The sequence below is a fragment of the Carcharodon carcharias genome, chromosome 12 (genome assembly GCF_017639515.1).
Source record: "Carcharodon carcharias isolate sCarCar2 chromosome 12, sCarCar2.pri, whole genome shotgun sequence".
Classification (NCBI taxonomy): domain Eukaryota; kingdom Metazoa; phylum Chordata; class Chondrichthyes; order Lamniformes; family Lamnidae; genus Carcharodon; species Carcharodon carcharias.
In genome coordinates, this window is record NC_054478.1 from 14,146,043 (window position 1) to 14,165,303 (window position 19,261).

Consider the following 19,261-nt stretch of genomic DNA (forward strand, 5'->3'; position numbering starts at 1 on the left):
AATGGGATGAAGGGGCTCATTTTGTGCTGTAAGATTAGATGATTCTATATTGAGAAACTACCTCACAATCTGTAACATATTTATCACCCATCTTGTCTGATAATTGGTACAAGCAAACAAATGACTTCTTATCCCCAGACCAATACATAAAAATAAAGATTGGGATTCAGCAGTGGCTCACAATCTTTCTCTCCCTCTCTCTTGCTTTTGCTCTCACTCTCTTTGTCACACACACACACACACACACATATCTGAATCATAAGCTCTTGGGTTCAGATGCCACTCCCAGAATGTCAAATCCAGACTGATACTGTCACTGGAGTGACAGAGGGAGTGCTGCACTGTCGGAGGGTCAGTACTGAGGGAGAACTGCACTGTCGCAGGAGCAGGGCTGTGGGAGCGCTGCACTGTCGCAGGAGCAGGGCTGTGGGAGCGCTGCACTGTCGCAGGAGCAGGGCTGTGGGAGTGCTGCACTGTCACAGGAGCAGGGCTGTGGGAGCAGAGCTATGGGATCGATGCCGTCTTTCAGATGGGACATTAAACTGAGGCTTGTCTGCCTTTTCGGGTATATGAAATAGTGCTGTGGGGATCTTTTACAAAGAAGAGAAGGAGAATTTTCTCCTGTGTCTTTGACCAATATTTATCCCTCAGCCAACCTCTGCAAAATAGATTATCTGATCACTGGCTGAGTGTGGCATCTTGTGCTCCGATTGGTCACCGTCTTTCCTATATTTGAACAGTGACTATATTTCAAAAGTAGTTCATTGGCTGTAAAGCACTTTGGGAGTCCAGAGTTTGTGTAAGGTGTTATAGAAATGCAGATTTTTTTTTCCCCATCAGCTTGAAGTGCTGGAGATCATAGTCATTAAATCAGTTTGAATGGAAATTGCAGTGATAATCTTCCAGTCTTTCTTAGACACAGGGGAGGTGCCAGAGGATTGGAGAATTGCGAATGCTACACCCTTGTTCAAAAAGAGGTGCAAGGATAAAGCAGACAACTACAGGCCAGTCAGTTTGACCTCAGTGGTGTGGAAACTTCTGGAAACTATAAAATCAGTAGTCATTTAGACAGGTGCAGGATAATTAAGGAAAGCCAGCTTGGATTCGTAAAGGGGAAATTATGTTTAACTAACTTGCTGGAGTTTTTTGAAGAGGTCACAGAGAAGTTGAAAAGGGAAATGCTGTTGATGTGGTGTATGTGGATTTTCAAAAGGCATTTGATACAGTGCCACACAACAGACTTGTGAGCAAAATTCTAGGTCATGGAATAAAAGGGAGAGTAGGCACTTGGATAAGAAATTGGCTGAGTGACAGGAAACAGAGAGCAGTGATAAATGGTTGTTTTTCAGATTGGAGGAAGGTTTGTAGTTGAGTTCGCCAGGGGTCAGTGTTGGGATCCTTGCTCTTCCTGATATATATTAATGACCGAGACTGTGGTGTGTAAGGCATCATTTCAAAATTTGCAGATGATAAGAAGATTGGAAATGTTGTCAACTGTGATGTGGATAGTTTTAAGCTTCAAAAGGACATAAGACATGTTGGTGGATTGGGCAGACAAGTGGCAGATGAAGTTCAATGCAGATTAGTGTGAGGTGATTCATTTTAGTAGGAAGAAGATGGTGAGACAGTATAAAATAAAGGGAGAGACTAAAGGAGGTGCTAGAACAGAGGGACCTCGGTGTACATGTACATAGGTCATTGAAGATGGCAGGGCATGTTGAGAGAGCAGTTAATAAAGCATATAGTCTCTTAGGCTTTATTAATAGGGGCATAGAGTACAAGAGGAAGGAGGTCATGTTAAACTTGTATAAGACACTTGTTAGGCCTCACCCTGGAGTACTGCATCCAGTTCTGGGCGCCATACTTGAGTAAGGATGTGAAAGCATTGGAGAGAGTACGGAGGAGATTCACAAGAATAATTCCAAGGATAAAGAACTGTAGGTATGAGGATAGATTGGAGAGGTTGGGACTGTTTTCCTTGGAGAAAAGAAGGCTGAGAGGAGACTTGATAGAGTTATTCAAGATCCTGAGGGTTATGGACAGGGTAAATAGTGAGAAACTGTTCCCACTCAAGACAGCATCAAGAACTAGAGGGCACAGATTCAAAATAATTGGTAAAAGGAGTAAATGTGATGTGAGGAAACATTTTTTTCACCCAGAGTGGGGTTGGAGTCTGGAATGAACTTCGTGAAAGGGCTGTGGAGGTAGGTTCGATCAAGGTATTCAAAAGGGAATTGGATTGCTACCTGAAAAGAGAGAATGTGCAAGTCTTTTTTAATATTCATTTATGGGATGAGGGCTTCACTGGCTAGGCCAGCATTTATTGCCCATCCCTAGTTGCCCCTTGAGAAGGTGGTGGTGAGCTGCCTTCTTGAACCGCTGCAGTCCATGTGCTGTAGGTACACCCACAGTGCTGTTAGGGAGGGAGTTCCAGGATTTTGAGCCAGTGACAGTGAAGGAACAGTGATATATTTCCAAGTCAGAGTGGTGAGTGACTTGGAGGAGAACTTCCAGGTGGTGGTGTTCCAGAGATAAGGCAGATGGAGTGCTCTTTCAGGGAGCCAGTGCAGACTCAATGGGCCGAATGGCCTCCTGCACTGTAAGAGATTCTGAGTCAAGTGAGGCGCAGGATGAAGATGAATTGCCATTAAGATACTGGTGGCTTCACGGTTTTACTGCTCATTAAGCTCATGGGCTGCCCTGTGTACCTGTTGAAAAACATTAGAGGGCTGTTTAACTTAGATTGTGAAGGAAAAGCTTGTATTATAGGATGGAATCATTTGAATAAATTTCCACCATAGTAATACTGACTGTGCTGCGATTGTCCTGTTGACAAACGATGAGCAAGGGAAATAGCTAAAATGAGCAGGATTTTGTTTTCTTAAGTCTTGTGCTTGATTATGTGAGATTGATCAGGCAGAACATTTGTAGATGAAGTGAATGTGATGAGCCTGATCTGGAAACCGCTGCTTTGGAACTCAGTAAGTCTGAGATTTATTCCAGTAAAGTAAAGTTTATACATTGAACACAGTCGATATAATTTCTGCCTTGGTGACTCAGAGATATCAAAAGATTTATTCTTTTTCATGTGTGGCCGATGACATGCTTGAACGAAATGTAATCTGTAAAACTATGCTGTTCCACTATTAAAATGTTGCTGTAGTGTGACAAGCTTCAACTAATGTTAAGTTGATTAACGTAAAAGTTCTCTTTTCTTGCTTAGTCATCAATTTAACATCCTAGATGACAGTAGTGACGTCACTTTTGCTGTTTCTTTGGCTATAAAGCACTTTGGATGACTGAGTGGGGGTAAATGCTCTTATAGAAGTGGGAATTCTTTATTATGTTATTTTAAAAATCTTGTGCCTGCATGATCCCAGAAACTTTTTCCATCATATTTTTTCTGTCCATGTTTATCATGGAAATTGCTTATTTAAATATCTATAATTATAGTCTTCTGACACTGGAGACATTGGTCAGTGTCATTACTGTGTGATCCATTTACAATGTTTTCCCATTATAAGAAGCACATTAGTTTAAAATGGGGGTTCCGTTACATCTTCAGTCCCTCATCTAGTGATTTTCCCACCCTCTTAGTGCAGCTTAACCTGAATTCCACACGTGGTCGTAACTCCCTGTACATCGTGCAGTCAGAGTGGTGGAGGGTCCACCAGCTTCTAAATGATTGACAATAGCTTGGTTTCCTTTAGTCAGGTTATGCGAAGTGGTGATCCGTTTTATTCTTTTTATTATTTAAGATAAATTCACCTAAATGAGAAGGTAAGTTTAAGGAGACTTGAGGGTTAGTTTTTTTTTAAAAGAGATTTTGGGCTGGGTCTGAAAACCTTTCACCAGTCAGAGGAACATGAAAGAGCTTATTGCCACCCATATCGGCAGCTGATTGGAACTCACTGCAGTGTCACACACGAGATTCTTCACTTCTACATGAAGCAGTTTGCATGGTTTTGTTGTTGAAAATCAAAATTGAAAGATTTTACTTGAAATCGCTGTACTGCTCGCTGGAGCTCAGAAAGCTGCTTTTTTCTCAGCTTCTCTTCAATTTACTATTTGTGTCAGTGTTCTAGTGTGGAATTATTACCACAAAACCTAGCTGGACACACCATAGTTGGTCACAGTATCCTGAAATTCAGGACTGGCGTGGGAAGAAACCAGGGTAGTACTCCTCCGAGCTGCCCAGTCTCTGCCGCTGGAAACTGTGGGTGTCGGGAGCGGTGGGAGGACAGCATGTAACTCAACTGAGCAGCACCCCCCACCCCCTCTTCCCGCCGGTTGAATAACTGCCTATTCTCACTGTCAAGGCTCCTGCAGGTAGTATAGCTCCTTGAGCAAGTACCAGAGACCTGCTAATGTCAGCACTAGTATTTAAGGTGATGCTATTTGACCTGGACTCCATTTCTCTCTTATTTAGGCCACAAAGATTCTGTCATCTCAGCCTCCTTCAGTCACGACTCTGCTCTGGTTGTTACGGGAGACATGAGTGGCTTGATCAAAGTCTGGAAAGTTGAAACCAAGGAAGAGGTCTGGTCATTTGAAGTTGGTGACTTGCAGGTGAGGGCAGTGACCATGGTGACGGTGCCTAGCCAGCAGACGCTGACATGAGGCCAGTTTCTCTAGACTCCAGTCTCAGGGATTATCTGGAATATTTTTCCCATGGGGAAAGGATCAAGCAGCACTTGCACCTCTGCCGTAGGCGCTAACACAACTCAGAACAAAGAGAGTGTAGAAGGAGCTTTACTCTGTATCTAATCCCGTGCTGTATCTGTCCTGAGAATGTTTGATGGGGACAGTGTAGAGGGAGTTTTACTCTGTATCTAACCCTGTGCTGTACCTTCCCTGGGAGTGTTTAATGGGAACAGTATAGAGGGAGCTTTACTCTGTATCTAACCCCGTGCTGTACCTGCCCTGGGAGTGTTTGGTGGGACAGTTTATAGAATCTCACAGTGCAGAAGAGGCCCTTTGGCCCATCGAGTCTGCACTGACACGTGAGAGACACCTGACCTACCTACCTAATCCCATTTACCAGCACTTGGCCCATAGCCTTGAATGTTATGACGTGCCAAGTGCTCATCCAGGTACTTTTTAAAAGATGTGAGGCAACCTACCTCCACCACCCTCTGTGCTCGGTCCCCTATTATTCGTCATTTATATAAGCGACATAAATGACTATGTGGGGGGTAGAATTAGTAAGTTTGCGGATGACACAAAGATTGGCTGGGTGGTTAACAGTGAGGTTGAGTTCTTGAGCTACAGGAAGATATGGTCAAATGGGCAGATAAGTGGCAGATGGAATTTAACCCTTAAAAGTGTGAGATGATACACTTTGGAAGGAGCAATTTGACAAGGAAGTATTCAATGAACGGCATGACACCAGGAAGTTCTGAGGAACAAAGGGACCTTGGCGTGTGTGTCCATAGATCTCTGAAGGCAGAGGGGCACCCTCCCAGGCAGCGCATTCCAGACTGTCACTACTCTCTGGGTAAAAATATTTTTCCTTACGTCCCCCCTAAACCTCCTGCCCCTCACCTTGAACTTATGGCCCCTTGTGACTGACCCTTCAACTAAGGGGAACAGCTGCTCCCTATCCACCCTGTCCATGCCCATCATAATCTTATACACCGCGATCAGGTCGCCCCTCAGTCTTCTCTGCTCCAACAAAAACAACCCAAATCTATCCAACCTCTTTTCATAACTTAAATGTTTCATTCCAGGCAACATCCTGGTGAATCTCCTCTGTACCCCTCCAGTGCAATCACATCTTTCTTATAATGTGGCAACCAGAACTGCACACAGTACTCCATCTGTGGCCTCACCAAGGTTCTATACAACTCCAACATGATCTCCCTACTTTTGTAATCTATGCCACGTTTGACACCACCCCACCTACGTGCCCCTCCGTCTTCAGAGATCTATGGACACACACGCCAAGGTCTCTTTGTTCCTCAGAACTTCCTAGTGCCATGCCGTTCATTGAATACTTCCTTGTCAAATTGCTCCTTCCAAAGTGTATCATCTCACACTTTTAAGGGTTAAATTCCATCTGCCACTTATCTGCCCATTTGACCATATCTTCCTGTAGCTCAAGAACTCAACCTCACTGTTAACCTCCCAGCCAATCTTTATGTCATCCGCAAACTTACTAATTCTACCCCCCACATAGTCATTTATGTCGCTTATATAAATGACGAATAATAGGGGACCGAGCACAGATCCTTGTGGTACGCCACTGGACGCTGGCTTCCAGCCACTAAAGCATCCTTCTATCATCAACTTCTGTCCCCTGCAACTAAGCCAATTTTGAATTACACCTTATCAAATTACCCTGTATCCCATGTGCATTTGCCTTCTTTATAAGTCTCCCATGTGAGACCTTGTCAAAGGCTTTGCTGAAATCTATATAAACTACATCAACTGCACTACCCTCATCTACCTGGTCACCTCCTCAAAAAATTCAATCAAATTTGTTAGGCATGACCTCCCTCTGACAAAGCCATGCTGACTATCCCTGATCAAACCTTGCCTCTCCAAGTGGAGATAGATACTCTCCTTCAGAATTTTCTCCAATAGTTTCCCTATCACTGACGTGAGACTCACTGGCCTGTAGTTCCCTGGCTTATCTCTACCACCCTTCTTAAATAGCGGAACCACATTAGCTGTTCTCCAGTCCTCTGGCACCTCCCCCATGGCCAGAGAGGAATTCAAAAAAATGTTTAAGTTAGAGGGAGCTTTACTCTGTATCTAACCCCGTGCTGTACCTGTCCTGGGAGTGTTTGATGGGGACAATGTAGAGGGAGATTTACTCTGTAGCTAACCCCGTGCTGTACCTGTCCTGGGAGTGTTTGATGGGACAGTGTCAAGGGAGCTTTACTCTGTATCTAACCCCGTGCTGTACCTGTCCTGGGAGTGTTTGATGGGGACAGTGTAGAGGGAGATTTACTCTGTATCTAACCCCGTGCTGTACCTGTCCTGGGAGTGTTTGATGGGGACAGTGTAGAGGGAGCTTTACTCTGTGCTGTTGTCTGTTCTGAAACTGTCACCGTATAGCACTAGGGTAGGGTACTGGTGGGAGCAGTTTGAGGGGATGAATTTGGTGGATGGTAAAGCATTTATGTGCATTTTCTTCAGTGGATTTTATTTTTTCCACATGGGCCAAAATGCAGTAAATGAAGCTGAGATAGACTGGCATTTTTCAATCTCTTGCTTTCTGTTTGTACAGTGGGTAGAGTGGCACCCCTGTGCCCATGTGCTGCTGGCTGGCACGGACGAGGGGAGCTGTTGGATGTGGAAAATCCCCAGCGGGGATTGCAAAACCTTCGCAGGCACTGGCTGCCAAGCAACCTGCGGCAAGATCCTCCCTGATGGTAAGGCCTTGGGATGGAAGTTGGGTTGGGGGTTGGGGTGGGGGTTGGCTTGGGTGGATGGGGTTTGCGATGGAGGTGTAGGTTAGGATGGATGGTGCTTTGCATTGGGGTGGTGATTTTGTGTTTCCTCTGATCCTACCTGGGGTTTTCTTCCAGGTAAGCAGGGGTTGATAATATAAGAAATAGGAAGAGGAGTAGACCATATGGCCCCTTGAGCCTGCTTCACCATTCAACACTGTCATGACTAATCTTCTGCCTCGACTCCACTTTCCCGCCCACTTCCCATATTCCTTGAATCCCTGAGAGACCATAAATCTCTCTGTCCCATCCTTAAATATATTTAATGATGGAGGATCCACAGGCCAGTGGGGTAGAGAATTCCAAAGTTTTGCAATCGCTGAGCGAAGAAATTTCTCCCCATTTCAGTCCTAGATGATCGACCCCTTATTCTGAGACTGCTCCCCCTTGATGTACCCTGGCTGGGGCACTGTCCCATGGAACAGAGTATCCACAGGTATGAAGAAAAGTGACCGACGATTTTCTATCCTGAATTCTGTATTAAGCATCCTGTTTTGTGTCCCCAGGTTACCGAGCAGTCATTGGCTATGAAGATGGGACGGTGAGGATCTGGGATCTGAAGCAAGGGTCACAGCTTCACGTCGTGAAAGGTAACGTAGCAGGAGAGAGCAGACCAGTGAGTAGGTCACCTCTATTGTTTCAACCTCATGCATTGATGGAAAACAAATATAACATGACCATTAAAAACAGAGTAACAACCCTGGCCTGTGCACTCTGACCCTTATGACAACTGTGCCAATTTTCTGTATTATTTGAAGATAACTCCCAGAATTTCAGGGGTGCTAGAGGGCGGGGTAGAGTCCCACAGTTTGAGGAAGTAGTAAGGGAGGGTTGGATTCCCACGGTTTGAGGAAATAGTAAGGGAGGGGTGTGGAGTCCCACAGTTTGAGAGAGGAGTGAGGGAGGGGAGGAGTCCCATGGTTTTTGGGAGGGAGTGAGGGACTGGAGGATTCCCACAGTTTTAGGGGAGAATGAGCCTATCAGTAGATGCAGAAGGACTAAAGATTGAGTCATCAATTTGGGAGGCGAGAAGCTGTTTAAACCTGAAAAATAGAACCATATCTTTGGAGAGTTAGTAGAAAGGAGATTTTTACTGTCCTACTAAGTTATTGGAAGGAGTCTGGGACGTAGTGATTCAGCCATCGCTGAGAGACAACTGGGAACTGCGAGAACGAGGGAAGGTCATAAACATTGAATGGGATCAACGGTGAGGGAGCTGGATAATGACTAGAGGAGGGGAGTCTTATATATGAGGGAACTCAGTCCAGAGGACAGACCCTGGGGGAAAGAATTGGTGGTCAATTTCATCAACAAGAGAACCAGTTTCACACTAAGCTTGATAACCATGCCTGCAGCAATTATAGGAGACCATGTAATGGCAGCTTGTTTAGAAGCCAAGAGTGCCAAATCACCTCAAACACAGTTTTCTGTCCCAAGCACAGTTTACCCATGCTGAGCCAAAGATGTTTTTTGTTCAAGATTATCCAGTAATTCTAATGAAACAATTTAAATGAATCAGCAGTGGGAGCTTTTCCACAGAAGCTGACCTCAGTAAACTAAGAGATAAAGGAAGATTACTGGAGCAGTCTAACTGGGGACAGTACATGATCAGAGGGTTTTGCTCTAGCTTTGTGACATTTCACTGTTGCCTAGCAATTCCACTCTGGGCTTTGCTTTTTAAATTGAGAAATATGAATGATGAACTGAACCCAAAACCACCACCAGGAGTATGATGCAAGGTAAATGGAGAAGCACTGGTTAAGTTGAGCCCAATCTTGGCTGTAGACTATTGGAGGAAGGTGGAGAGAGGCGGTAGTCCTGGCTGTAAGATAATTCGAGATAAAGGGGCAGTGCATTCGGTTCTGACTTTACAGAAAAGCAGCCGGGAGAAGGAGGAGTGCATCAGACAGGGTATCTTAGTGGGAATTGGAGAAAAATTCAAAGGTGCCCTCTCCACACTCATGTTGATAAAATGGAGAGGTTAGAGGTGAGAGAAGTAGTTCCTGTACTCTTTTATGTGTTTGTATTTACATTTTTCCATTTTGCAGTTCTGACTAAATCTCTCCTGGCCCCCCTGCTTCACTCCTGAGGGAGATCTGATTCAATGGGAGGCAGATGCCTGAGTATATCTTGACTCTCGTGCTTTGTTTGTGCCTCTGTCCCTAGGTCAGGATAGTCACCAGGGTCCCCTGACCTGCCTCGCCACCAATGACACCGGGAGCCTGGTCCTGACTGGCTCTGTCGACTGCACAGCCAAACTTCTCAACCCACTCACAGGCAAGGTAATCAGTAATCTCAAGTTTTCCCTAGACTAAATTGGACTGCTCTTTCAAAGAGCCAGCACAGGCATGATGGGCCAGATGGCATCTTTCTGTGCTGGAGGATTCCACGATTCTAATAGGCCTGACCTCTTTATCTGAGAAAGGAGAAAGCTAAGAGTGAACTGAATGAGACCTTTTAACATGATAGGGTGGACAGAGAAAGTGTTTAGGTTTGTTGGGTAGTCAAAAACGCGAGGCTGTAAATATAAAATAGTCACTTATAAATCCAATAGCAAATGTAAAATTGGCAAACACAGGGAGCAATTGAGTCATGGGTACATTTAAGGGGAAATTAGATAAGCATATGAGAGAGAAAGGAATAGAAAGATCTCTTAAAGGGGTTGGATGAAGAAGGATGGGAGGAGGCTTGAACGGAACATAAATGTGACATAGACCATTTGGGCTGAATGGCCTGTTTCTGCACTGTAAATTTTAACTAATTCACGGATAAAGAGCTTGCATTTATCTAGTGCCTCATCACAGTTGGGATGCAGTGGCATGCTTCACATCTGAAGAACTATTTCTGAATGGCAGCCACCGTTGTTCTCTGGGAAATGTAGCAGCCAATTTGTGCAAAGCAAGATCCACACAGAGTCTCGGGCACCCCAGCCTGTGAGAGGTCGTAAAGCTATAGTGAAATTCTTCCTTTCTCAAGGTTGAATGATGATATCGGAATATTCCTTGGTTCCCCCGGCTCTACTGCCGACAGCATTGTGAGTTAAATTAGATTGAGTTGGCTACAGAAGCAGCTGTTCTGTCAACCGTATTGAATTGGGTAAAGCTCCATTTTATACACTTGGGCCTTTTTATTCCTTTTCTCTTTAGTGGTTATTTTTCATTTTTGTCCAACCATTTTCATTCAAGGTGATACAAACCCAACAACCAGTCAAGTACCAGATAAATATCTGGATAAAGAGCTTGCATTTATCTAGTGCCTCATCACAGTTGGGATGCAGTGGCATGCTTCACATCTGAAGAACTATTTCTGAATGACAGCCACCGTTGTTCTCTGGGAAATGTAGCAGCCAATTTGTGCAAAGCAAGATCCACACAGAGTCTCGGGCACCCCAGCCTGTGAGAGGTTGTAAAGTGATATCCTCTGGTACCAGGTGATGATCAGTAGCACCTCCCAAACCCCAGGACACTGCGACAAACTGTGCCACACTGTCTTAATGTCACCTCAGCATTGAACTTGGATCCTTCTGGACTCTCTGCCTCACTGCTATGTTGATTGGCACCTTTTCTCAGTAGGCTATCAGCAGAGCTGACTGTATAAAGAATGAGATGTCCATTTTGGTTTAATTTTCAACCCTTTCGATGGGAGTTTTGCACATTACATTAAACATTATCACATCCTGTGTTTGCTCTTGAATTTGTAGTGAGTTTTGAATCTAGCAGGGTGCACTAGCTTATGACAGGGCTGAATGGATTCGATAACCGCTGCAATGGAACCAAGTTAGGTTATTTGAATGGTATATTAAAATATGTTGGGGAAGAAATAGAGGCACAATTTCATTTTTTTGAAAAAGGGAATAGTGCTAGAGGATTGGCATATAACTCTTAAGTGAACCCTGTGCTTAAAAAGGGAGATTGAATCAGTCGAGGGAACTGCAGACCAGTTAGCTCAACGTAAGTGATGGGAAAGATAATGGAATTTTTACTTAAAGGTATTGTGGAGAAACAGCCAGAAACCAAAAATCTAATGAAGAGTAGTCAACTGGGATTCCAAAAGGGGAGGTCATGTTTCAGCAACCTTATCAAACTCTTTGAAGAAGAACCATAGTAGAAGTGGTAATGTTGTCAATGTGTGTTGTCAATAGCTCTGAAGAAGAGTCATATGGACTCAAAATGTTAACTAGTTTCTCTCTCCACAGATGCTGCCAGATCTGATGAGTTTTTCCAGCATCCATAGTATTTTGCTTTTATCTCAGAGTTAAGGGTGTTTAATCACACTGGTGGAAAGTGAGAAGTGGTGCTCAGACCACTGCTGTTCACCATTTATAGAAACCATATTCCTCTTATGGGGAAACTAAAACTCATGCTCATAAATCTGCTGGTCACCAATAAGGAATTCGGGAGAACCTTCTTTACCCAGAGAATGGTGAGAATGTGGAACTCAGTATTACCGGGAGAGTAGTTGAACTTGCAAGTAGCATAAGTACATTTAAGGGGGGAAGCTAGAAAAACACATGAGGGAGAGAGGAACGGAAAGATGTGATAGGGTGAGATGAAGTAGAGTGGGCGAAGGCCCTTGTGGAGCATAAACACTAGCATGGACCTTTTGGGCCAAATGGACTGTTTCTGTGCTGCGCATTTTCTGTAAATGTAGTAAAGTGATGATTATTAGTGGGGCAGGGGAGTTGCAGTTGGAGCGTATTCCTGCCTGTTCAATCACAACGGTTTGAAACTCTTAGATTTGCTCATAACTTAAGCTATCTATATATCTCAACAACAACTTCCATTTATATAGCACCTTTAACACTGAGATAGCCTAAGGTGTTTAAGAGAGATGCAAGGAGAAAATTGATGCTTAACCAATAAAGAAACATTACAAGGATGATTGTATGTGTGGTGAGAGAGATGGTTTTTAAGGAGGGCCGCAGAGGTGGGAGTTCAAGGAGGGAATTCCAGATTTCCCTCTTGTTTCACATGGTATATTTTCTAGCTTGGCTGTGTCCTTGGAGCCTGCACCCATTGAGCGATCCAGTGGCCCCATGCTCTGAGCGGAGGGCTGGAGTCCTGGGATGTGTTACCCTGGACTGTCAGCCTGAATTAGAGAGCTCAAGGGTGAGTGGGACTTGAAACCAGAATTGTCTGACCCTAAACAAAGTGGGTGGAATCTTGTGAAGGTGGGCAGGGGTCTCTGGCCACTGGCTGGAAAGCTGGCGAGACCACTGCGTCCCCTGTTTCTGGGAAGGCCTGCCACAACCTGTGCCAGTCAGGCACTTGACAGGCCAGCGGTGGGCCTTTCCCTGCGATCAAGGACCCTGAGTGCTGAAATCCTGCCCACCGAAGGCTGACAGTCAGAAGCTGGCAGCTCTTGTGTACTCAGCAGTCTCACCAAGGAGGCGGTGGCTGCTGGTACTACACCCAGCAGGCCTCGGATTGAGGAGAGACCCAGGCATAAGGAGGCGGTGGCTGCTGGTACTACACCCAGCAGGCCTCGGATTGAGGAGAGACCCAGGCACAAGTAGGTGACGGGAAGGAGGTTGGGCGGTGGTGGTGGGTGTTCAGCAGCAAGGGCAGGGGGATGGCTTATAGCAAGTTCCCCACTTCCAAGTGCTGTGTCCCTCAATCTGACATTGAGGGCCTTTGAATGCGGGTTCCCTCATTTGCTTTGTGAGCCGGCCAGGATTTCCTTTTCTGCTTCCCGCATGGCGAGACCACTGCCCGCCACTGGATTAATACCAGCGGCGATGAGACCTTTAAATCGGCATTAAATGCCAACTCAAAGACCTCTGTTGGCAGTGGGGCAGGAAGGTCATCCAAGGACCTGATTGGGGTGGAGGGAGGGAAGGTAATGGGATCCCTGCCCACCACCTTCCCACCTGATTAAATGCCCCCTCCTCCACCACCAAACTAACCATGGGGGAGGGCACAAGACCCCTAGTATGTACAAATGTTTTTGTTGTTATTTCATAATTAGCTTAAAGCTAACTGACCCTTTCTCCACAGGTAGTTGCAGTCTTTTCAGTCCCAAACAGCACAAAAGAATGTGTTGCAAAAGAGCAGATGGAGGATACTGACTCCAACTCCAACTCTGTTGAGACAGTGGGATTCTGCAGGGTGTAAGTCTAATCTTTGTGTGTCTGATGTTGTACCTGATGATTTATCAGCTTTCGGTTTTGATTAGTGAGCATAGGGGGTGGTAGCATAGTGGCAATGTTACTGGGCTAATGCTTCAGATATGAGTTCAAACCCCACCACCATAGCTGGGGAATTTAAATTCAATTAATTAATAAACCTGAAATTGAAAAGAAAAAGCTCATCTCAGTAATGACAATCATGAAACTATTATAAAAACCCATCTGGTTCACTAATTGTCCTTCGGGCAAAGAAATTTATGGGGAGGTGGTGGCATAGTGTTATTGTCAATGGACTAGTAATCCAGAGGCCCAGGCTGATACTCTGGGGACATGGGTTCAAATCCCACCATGGCAGCTAGTGGAATTTAAATTTGATTAATAAGCCTGGAATATAAAGATTGTCACAATTCCTGAGACTATGAAACTGTCATCGATTATTGTGGAAACCCATCTGGCCTACATGTGACTCCTGACTCTCAGCAACATGGTTGACTCTTAACTGGCCTCTGAAATGGCTGAGCAAGCCACTCAGTTCAAGAATGGGCAACATATGAAGGCCAATGGGACAATTGTAAGGCTGGCGGTCGAGGGGTGGGACATCCAACGGTCAAGAGGCAGGACATCTGACGTAAGGTTGGATTAACATGTGGGAGAATGTGAAACTGAATTGAAAACAAATATATACCGTACCATTGACCAGTTAATGGGTGTTGAATGGTTGGTTACTTGAAGAACATTAAGAGTAAACTGTGTAGGGTGGTTTTGTGGTTACTTCCCTTCCCTGAAGGACTTTACTGAGCAATAATCTGGTGGTCTTCAGTATAATTTCTGCCTGGTGCCATCCCACAGAAACAAATTAGAGAATTCAATTTCCCAACCTGCCGCTGTGGGATTTCAACTTGTAACGACTTAGTTATTAAGCTAGTAATCTTCACCCTATATATTTGTTAATCTAGTAATCTTCACTCTATGTGCTTGTTAATCTAGTGCGAGAATGGCTGTTTTTTAAAAATATTTTTGAGGAATATTGTGTTATTCTGTGAGGAAGGCAGTGTGTCTGTGTGTGTATGTAAATGATTTAATTAAGCTGGGGAAGGTTACTCAAAGACAGGTTGTCTGGGTTGTTTAAGACATGAAAGGAGAGACACGTTAGGTTTGTGCAATTGTGATAAGATATTGCGAGGGGTTGAAGTACAAGTGAATAGGTTGAATCTAACGTTTGCATTTTTAGATAAGTTGAGGGTTTATTTGAATATCAAAGGGAAGTCAGAGTGAGAAGAAACATGTTTGCATCTTGCAGGAGTTCCATAGGTAAACAAGAGCGTATATTATATTTTATTGATCTGAAAGCAAATAGAAACATGAAAGATTTTATATTTGGAAGGATTTGAGTTTCAAAGAAGTGTGAGAACAATGGCACCTGCGATGAACAGGGGAAAAGGTATTTTAGAGTTAACTGTGGAAAGGTTAAGATAGTCGGTTAGGTCATAGCTAACAGCCAACAGCTATAGCTGTGTGAGGAAGATCTCCTGGAAACAGCTCTAGGCTGGGAGAAGATGCAGTTTGAACCAGCCATCCAGTCAAGCCAGGAAAGCCTTGGGCTGCAAAAAGCAGTCATGTTCTAAAGTTTTGGATTTCCACAGCAGAGTGGGAGAGAGTTTAATTAGTTGTGTGGTATGCCTTTATTAAAGCTACAGCAGTTTTCCTTGGGTAATATTACTGGATTTTTATAGTTAAACATTTATAAAGGAGTGTTGCCTGGAAAGTGTTTACTTGTGGGTCTGACCAGGTAGGGAGTTTTTTTTGGGGAACATTTTGTAAGATTAATTTTAACAGTGCAACTGTAATCTTGTGTGCTTAAGTTTTCTTATATTCTTGTTAATAAAACTTTTCATTTTTAAAATCCCAAAAGTGTTACTGGACTTCTTGCTGCTGAGATCAGTATGTTTTCTTCACATTTTCAGAATACAGAAAAAAGGATATGACCTGTAAACCAAGTTTCCCTCTGGGATTTGGTTTGCGCAGCAATTAACATCTGCTGTGGTCATAACATTAGTAATCTTCACCCTACATGCTTGTAATCTAATAACCTTCACCCTACATACTTGGTTTAGCCGACCAGTTGTGTGGCAATCAATTCCATCAATCAATTGTCAGATGATCAATTCTGTCAAGACCACAATTGTTTACATTTCTTTTATATGAATATTATTTAGGTGCACGTTTTAGTTATTTAGAGTTAATCCTTTGCTGACGTCATATGCTTATCACTGTGGTATTGTTTGTTTACATTCTCTGAATTCTAGGTGTAGAGAATCGGAGGGCTTGGTGAGCCTAGTTTCTCTGGTTCTCCAAAACTCTGTGTTAATAGAGCTTGCCTGCTGGATTGTACTGTAAGGAGAGGCTGACTGTGTGCCCTTTGTTAATGAGCCTGTTCTAAAAGAAATAAGGAGGGAGAAGATTAAATATGAGGGTAAACTAGCCAGTAATATAAAAGAAGATTGCAAGAGTTTTTTTAGATATATAAAGGGTAAGAGAGAGGTAAAAGTGGACATTGGGCTGCTGGAAAATGACGCTGGAGAAGTAGTAGTGGGGAACAAAGAAATGGCGGAGGAACTGAATAGGTATTTTACGTCAGTCTTCACAGTGGAAGACACGAGTGACATCCCCAAAGTTCAAGAGAGTTGGGGGGCACAGTTGAGTATGGTGGCCATTACCAAGAGGAGAAGGTGCTAGGAAAACTGAAAGGTCTGAAAGTGGATAAATCACTTGGACCAGATGGATTACACCCCAGAGTTCTGAAGGAGATAGCTGAAGAGATGATGGAGGTGTTAGTGGTGATCTTTCAGGGATCACTGGAATCAGGGAGGGTCCCAGAGGACTGGAAAATCGCTAATGTAACTCCCCTGTTTAAGAAGGGAGTGAGGCAAATGATGGGAAATTACAGGCCGATTAGCCTGACCTTGGTCGTTGGTAAGATTTTAGAGTCCATTATTAAGGATGAGATTTCAGAATACTTGGAAGTGCATGGTAAAATCGGGCAAAGTCAGCATGGTTTCATCAAGGGGAGGTCATGCCTGACAAATCTGTTAGAATTCTTTGAGGAGGTAACGAGTAGGTTAGACAAAGGAGAGCCAATGGATGTTATCTACTTGGACTTCCAGAAGGCCTTTGACAAGGTGCCGCACAGGAGGCTGCTCAGTAAGATAAGAGCCCATGGTGTTAGAGGCAAGGATAGAAGATTGGCTGTCTGGCAGGAGGCAGAAAGTGGGGATAAGGGGGTCCTTCTCAGGATGGCGGCCAGTGACTAGTGGAGTTCCGCAGTGTTGGGACCACAACTTTTCACTTTATACATTAATGCTGTAGATGAAGGAACTGAGGGCATCCTGGCTAAGTTTGCAGATGATACTAAGATAGGTGGAGGGACAGATAGTTTTGAGGAGGCGGGGAGGCTGCAGAAGGATTTGGACAGGTTAGGAGAATGGGCAAAGAAGTGGCAGATGGAATACAACGTGTGGAAGTGTGAGGTCATGCACTTTGGTAGGAAGAATAGAGGCATAGACTACTTTCTAAATGGGAAGAGAATTCAGAAATCTGGAGTGCAAAGGGACTTGGGAGTCCTAGTCCAGGATTCTCTTAAGGTTAACTTGAAGATTGAGTCGGTAGTTAGGAAGGCAAATGCAATGTTGGCATTTATTTTGAGAGGACTAGAATATAAAAGCAGGCATGTGCTGCTGAGGCTTTATATGGCTCTGGTCAGACCACATTTAGAATATTGTGAGCAATTTTGGGCCCCGTATCTCAGGAAGGATTTTCTGGCCCTGGAGAGGGTCCAGAGGAGGTTCACAAGAATGATCCCAGGAACGAAAGGCTTAACATATGAGGAACGTTTGAAAACTCTGGGTCTATACTCGATGGAGTTTAGAAGGATGAGGGGGGATCTGATTGAAACTTACAGAATACTGAAAGGCCTGGATAGAGTGGATGTGGGGAAGATGTTTCCATTAGTAGGAGAGACTAGGACCCGAGGGCACAGTCTCAGAGTAAAGGGAAGACCTTTTAGAACAGAGATGAGGAGAAACTTCTTTAGCTAGAGAGTGGTGAATCTATGGAATTCATTGCCACAGAAGGCTGTGGAGGCCAGGTCATTGAGTGTATTTAAGACCGAGATAGACAGGTTCTTGATTGGTGAGGGGATCAAAGGTTACGGGGAGAAGGGGTTGAGAAACTTATCAGCCATGATTGAATGGTGGAGAAGACTCGATGGGCCGATTGACCTAATTTCTGCTCCTATGTCTTATGGGCTTTTGGTCTTAAGTACTGATCAGTCAGTGAAAGGGTTAATTATATTTTCCTGGTCTTGATACAACTCCCACAGTAAATAGTGGTCAGAGTAATGGACTATTGTATATACAATGCTTGTTTTATCTGCTGTGTAGGATGCTGGTCTGTTTATTATCAAAGAAACTCTGGGAAATGGGCTGTCATAGCATGAGGCTGAGAAATTACTGGTTCACAAGTACATGCTCCCTTATCTTCTGAAGGTGCTAATTTTCCACTGAGTTTTGGGTTTAATGGCCACCAGCAGCCCTGCAGTAACTCAACGGCTTTGGCCGCTGGACCTGTGCGAGTCCAGACAGAGATTGTTTGCAGGCTATTTGGGCATACGATGGCCAAGTTTGGTCTTTTCCTGCAAAATGAACATGTGGATGAATCGCTGACTGGCTGGCAGTCTGATTTGGCTCCTCATTCACCCAGGCTAATGAGCCTTGTAACTGAATTTGGGAACTTGCTCCCTAGCAGCACTGTGGGAGTCCTTCACCACACATAAGTGCCCCCATTCAAGAAAAGGGTTCACTGCCACTTTCTTAGGGTGAGGAGGGATGGGCAACAAATGTCAGCCTTCCCATTGGGGGCCACATCATTTTAAAAAGAAAACAACACTGGAATTTTTCTTTCATTTTAAATTGTTCTGTTGTTTGGCTCCTACAGGCTTCCATTGATTGCTGTTGGCTTTTTGGACGGGACCATGGGGATCTGGGATATTCCTTCACAGACGTTACGACACAAGTGGCAGCTTCAGGTAAGAACGACCTGCAAAGCCTGGATCTGTCCTTCCCCTCTTGGGCCTTGTCTTGGTTAGTGAGAAGTCCTGTGTCTGGACCTGTGTTAGTGCCCGGGTAGTCCGTGGGAGATGCTGGAGAACATCCTGACCCCGGTACCCCACAAGGAAAGACCAAGCTTCTGCCCAAAGTGGGTGCAGCTGAAGCTGAGGGATTAGCGGAATGGTTATGATCCTGTATCATACACTGCCCTGTGCCAGTTTTATAGCAAGCCCAGTGATGTGGCTGAGATTCTTTTCTTTTTTTATGACCCTTGCGTCTTCGTCACCTCTTTCCCTACCTTCAAAAGCCTCTAAGCTTATATTGGGGCCATCGACCACTCTGATGAGCTTTTCTCCCCATTGCTGCTTGAAATTCACTGCTGTAAAGCTCGACAGGTTTCATTACCTGGAAGACACTTTTCAACGTTTTGTTGTAATTCATTGGAACAAGTGGAGGCCGGTCTGCCCCTCGACCGCAACCTACCATTTAATTGGATTGTGCCTTATCCATATCACAACTCCATTTACCCATCTTAGCTCCATAACCCTTAACACCCTCACCCAAATAAAGTC

At 44.4% G+C, this 19,261-nt stretch overlaps 1 protein-coding gene across 4 annotated transcripts in view; it reads left to right on the forward strand.

The window, feature by feature from the left end:
* The window catches only part of LOC121285151 (angio-associated, migratory cell protein), a 33,855-nt gene that overhangs the window by 6,116 nt on the left and 8,478 nt on the right, over positions 1 to 19,261 (forward strand). For all 4 annotated transcript variants that reach the window (XM_041201393.1, XM_041201392.1, XM_041201396.1 and 1 more), the window contains 6 exons: positions 4,430 to 4,569; positions 7,235 to 7,379; positions 7,964 to 8,047; positions 9,624 to 9,739; positions 13,454 to 13,566; positions 18,577 to 18,667. In XM_041201393.1, the coding sequence (XP_041057327.1) occupies positions 4,430 to 4,569; positions 7,235 to 7,379; positions 7,964 to 8,047; positions 9,624 to 9,739; positions 13,454 to 13,566; positions 18,577 to 18,667 (689 nt within the window). The remainder of the gene's footprint in view (positions 1 to 4,429; positions 4,570 to 7,234; positions 7,380 to 7,963; positions 8,048 to 9,623; positions 9,740 to 13,453; positions 13,567 to 18,576; positions 18,668 to 19,261) is intronic.